Here is a 4,534-nt window from a genome sequence, read left to right as displayed (position 1 = left end):
GAGCTCTAATCAACCGGAGGCTTTAGCCGACTTACCTTCCTCAGCTCTAGAGGAGCAATCCACGCTACATTTCGATGCAGAAACAAAGGTGAAGACGCTAGGAGTAGTGTGGGAGACAGGAACGGACCAACTGTGTGTTGAGATACGAGCAACGGAATATGACGATCAATGGACAAAAAGGAAGATATTTTCGGAGATTGAGCAATTGTACGACCCGCTTGGTATCGTGTCACCTGTGGTTGCTTGGGCAAAAATTCGGATGCAACACCTCTGGTTGGTTAACGTCGACTGGGATGATCCGATTCCGCGCGAGATCGAATCTAAATGGAATGATTTCCATTCACAGCTGCCCCTACTAAAGCAATACAAAGTTCCCCGTTATATATTTACACCGGAAGCTACAATGGTTCAGTTTCATGTTTTCTGCGATGCATCGGAAGTAGGCTATGGAGCATGCACTTACGCTCGCTCAGCCAGCAAGGAAGGTAAAGCTCGAATCCAGCTCATTGCGGCAAAATCAAGAGTCGCGCCAATCAAACGTCTTAGTTTACCGTGCCTTGAAGCTGTGTGCTGCATTATTGGGTGCCAAACTCTATACTAGAGTATCCGCAGCGCTGGGGATGGAGGGAAATCCTTGCTGGTTCTGGTCGGATTCGACGGTCACGTTGCACTGGATCGCAGCACACCAAACACTTGGCAAACGTTTATGGGCAATCGCACATCGGAAATCCTGCTGACACACGGACACCCCTGGTACCACAGGAAGGGTACGGATAATCCGGCGGATCACGTTTCGCGTGGTATGTTGCCGGCAGATTTCATCGTCAACGTTCTTTGGAGGAGTGGTCCCGGATGGCTAGCAGACGAAGTAGATAAATGGCCAAAACATGCAAACCCTCTTCTTCCAAACGAGGACATCCTGGAACGAAAGAAAACGGTTTTAGTGGTTCAGTCAACGTCGCAGGAAAACCCGTTATTTGAGCGCTATTCTTCATTCGGGCGTCTAGTTCGAATCACTGCTTACCTTCGTCGATTCATTACACGCTGCCGCTCTAAACATGCATATGCATATGAAGCATTCCTTTCGACGGTGGAGCTGCAAGAAGCAAAGCAAACCTTAGTAAAGGTGGTTCAACAAGAAGTGTTCCCAGAAGAGTTGATTCAGTTGAAGCAAAAACGTCCGGTTCCCTCGAAATCACCCCTGAAAAATCGATATCCTTTCCTAGACGAGAATGGCATAATACGTGTCGGCGGACGGCTGAATTTCTCCAACGAAACCTACCAAACCAAGCGCCCTATGGCTCTTCCCAACAAGCACCCCCTATCTCGTATAATTGCAGCGCATTTCCACTCGCAATGTTTTCATTCTGGCCCCCGAATGACCCTGGCAACAATGCGCCGAGAATTCTGGCCGGTTCGCGGAAAAACTCTTGCCAATTATGTGTGTCGCAAATGTACAATTTGTTTTCGCCACAACCCTGTCCCTGTAGCCCAACCTCAAGGACAGCTTCCCAAGGCACGCATTGTCCCTAGTCGACCATTCTCAATCACCGGTGTCGACTACTGTGGCCCTATATACCTAAAACCTGTTCATCGACGAGCGGCCCGCGACGGTTTTCATTGCTGTGTTTGTTTGCTTCGCTACCAAGGCCACTCACCTGGAACTCGTGTGCGATTTGTCAACGGACGCATTCATTGCCGCACTTCGACGCGTTATTGCCCGGCGCGGCTTGCCAACGGAAATCCATTCTGATAATGGTACAAACTTCAAAGGAGTAAAAACCACACTCACGGAAATGCATCGTCTATTTAGCATCAAACACAATAAGGAAAAATTAATCAATGAATGCAGCAGCAAAGGAATCACTTGGCGGTTCATTCCACCTCGAGCACCAAATTTCGGCGGCCTTTGGGAAGCGGCTGTTAAGACAGCAAAGTCCTCTCTGGTAAAAACAATCGGCTGCCGAAAACTTTCCTACGAGGACATGGTCACTGTCCTCTACCAGATCGAGGCAAACATGAACACTCGCCCACTAACGCCACTATCCGATGACCCGACCGAATTAGACGCACTAACACCCGGCCATTTCCTGACTGGCGGTCCACTTTTAACCCTCCCGGACCCTCAGTACACCGAAATACCAACAAACCGATTGCGGCACTATCAGCAGTTGCAACAATTCATTCAACATCACTGGCAACGTTGGCGGAAGGAATATCTTACCGAGCTCAATCAGCAGTGGCAGAAATCCAGTTCTCCGGTGGACATCCGTGTTGGCCAAATGGTATTGCTGCAGGAGGATGGAAAACCTTCCGTCGCTTGGCCACTAGCAAGGATCGAAGCACTTCAACCCGGCGATGATGACATCGTGTTGCAACCATCAAAACAAGAAGTGGAACATACATACGACCGATTCGCAGATTGTTCCCATTTCCTTTCGACCAGCAATTGGCGATGCAGCAACAGCAACGAGCAGCAACTGAAATTGAAGAAAAGTTGTTAGAAAATTAATCATACCTGTTTTTTCGATGATCCAATATATGTAAATTAGACTTAGCTAATTTAGGTGGCCGGTAATGTTGACGTTTCACACTAGCACTGATCTCAACACAGCATAGCTGTATGATTGACAGATGAGACGAATGAGCGTGTCGTTCTCACTGGTTAATGCATATGTGTATAAACTTAACGAAAGAAGTGAGAGACATTGAAGAGAGGAGAGATGGGGATAAAATGATGAGAGGAGAAATTAATGTTTCGAGAGAAGTCTCTAGCATGTTTTTTTGTAACTTTCTGTATGTGGTATGAGTTTAAAATTATCGTCATTCGTAATCAGCCTTCATAGCGATAGGTTCGTCACCGTCCGTAGTGACGTTTGAATATTTGTACTTAGTTTGTAATATCGTGTAGTAAAGTATAGTTCGTAGTGAAATAAACGTGTAAAGTAATAAATGTTGAGTAGTGTCAGGAAATGAAGTGTTTGATGTGTAATGTGTTATGTGTGTATTACATAAGTTCCGAACTGGTACAGTGACGCTATCTGCGCAAGGGTAGTCCAACTAAATTTACGATTGGACACGAAAAATCGGGTACGGACTAAAACCACGGAGGAACGCTATTTGGTAAGGGTCACAACAACGGTTATATTTCGTCACTTCGTGAATTACGTTTTGCTAAATTGTGTCATGTTTGAAATTACGTCAACGATAAGATTCATAATTTTTTGAAGTGTAACATTGAAATTTATCAATCGATTTGCAATAACTAATGTTTTCTTGAAAGCTTGACCGATTACGCACACTATCCCCTCAAACGGTTTTTTGCGATCTCGTATCAGGTCCGAATTTGACTAACGCATATTCTACAATTCACACACCGATTAAGCAAACATAGTTGATAGTCTCACTTAAAGAATGATGAAAGATACTATACAGCGGATCCATGAAAATGATAAATTTACTTGTTTTAATTAAGTGTTATTACTAACAAAAATCTAATTATTTGGAATACATTTGTTTTTCAAAATAGCGCTCCCTAGCACAATATTAGAAACTTTCTCAAATATTCCATCAAAAAAATCGTTCGATTAATAAGCCCGATTCGTACTAAGCTTCCCAAAGTCGTTTCGTGGTATTTATAAAATACTCGCAATTAAAATAGAAACTTCACCTGGAAAATTGCTTATATTTGTGTTTGAACGAAACCTATACGTGCCAGATTTACGAATATAGTCACTCAGTGTAACCCTGATATATACGATCATAAAAAATGATATAGTTTAACGATTGATTTAATTTACCATATCGCTTTATTTCTAAAATCTCACAGTTTTACTTTAAATGAAAATAATTGGAATTTTATGCAACTGCGCATGTAAGTCTCGTCATTTTGTGAATAATGGTTTGGTAATTTGTATCAAGTTTGGAATGACGTCTAACATAAAATTCATATTTATTGCTGTGTAAAAGTACGATACAGTGTCCAGGATTTTGATAACGAAATATGATCCTTAAATCATATGTGTCATACAGTCCAGTACTTCATGACGCATATTCGTTTTCATAACGTCACAAACTTTATGAAACATCCCCATGTTATTACGCAGTTCTTATGCAACATTACATTCGAAACTATGAGTTTGCCATTTATTCCCAGACCTTGCAACACAATAACTTTACATCATACAACACAATAACTTTACATCATAACATTCATATGCATTATAGGATCCCAGAAATACTGACGCTTTATCGTTTCGGACTTGCAACAAGAACGATTTCGGATCTTTTGACACATTCTTACTTTCGGATATTATAATACATACTTGCGCGTCATAATGTCCCGTACGTTGCGACGCACTCCATTCGGACGTTATAACCGCGGATGCAATAACACGACTCAGTCCTTTGACCCTCGCGTAGACAGTCAATTTACGGAACGCATGATTAACACATATTCTATGATATTGAGACGGAACGAATATGCAAACAACGGCGGTATATATGCTTTTGAATATAAAGAAAATTTAGCATT

At 42.6% G+C, this 4,534-nt stretch overlaps 1 protein-coding gene across 1 annotated transcript; it reads left to right on the top strand.

The window, feature by feature from the left end:
* The first annotated feature begins 1,796 nt into the window (after positions 1-1,796).
* LOC131675888 (uncharacterized) lies at positions 1,797-2,504 on the top strand. The gene has a single exon (XM_058955021.1). It carries the CDS (start codon positions 1,797-1,799, stop codon positions 2,502-2,504), a length of 708 nt encoding a protein of 235 aa, XP_058811004.1.
* The last annotated feature ends 2,030 nt before the right edge of the window (positions 2,505-4,534 follow it).

This window comes from Topomyia yanbarensis, chromosome 1 (assembly GCF_030247195.1).
Source record: "Topomyia yanbarensis strain Yona2022 chromosome 1, ASM3024719v1, whole genome shotgun sequence".
Lineage (NCBI taxonomy): Eukaryota > Metazoa > Arthropoda > Insecta > Diptera > Culicidae > Topomyia > Topomyia yanbarensis.
Note: the sequence above shows the minus strand (reverse complement) of the source record. Positions and strands in the feature narration are given on the sequence as shown.

Excerpts from the sequence above, each read along its gene's own strand:
- LOC131675888 (XM_058955021.1), top strand. The coding sequence starts at position 1,797 with ATGCATCGTCTATTTAGCATCAAACACAATAAGGAAAAATTAATCAAT.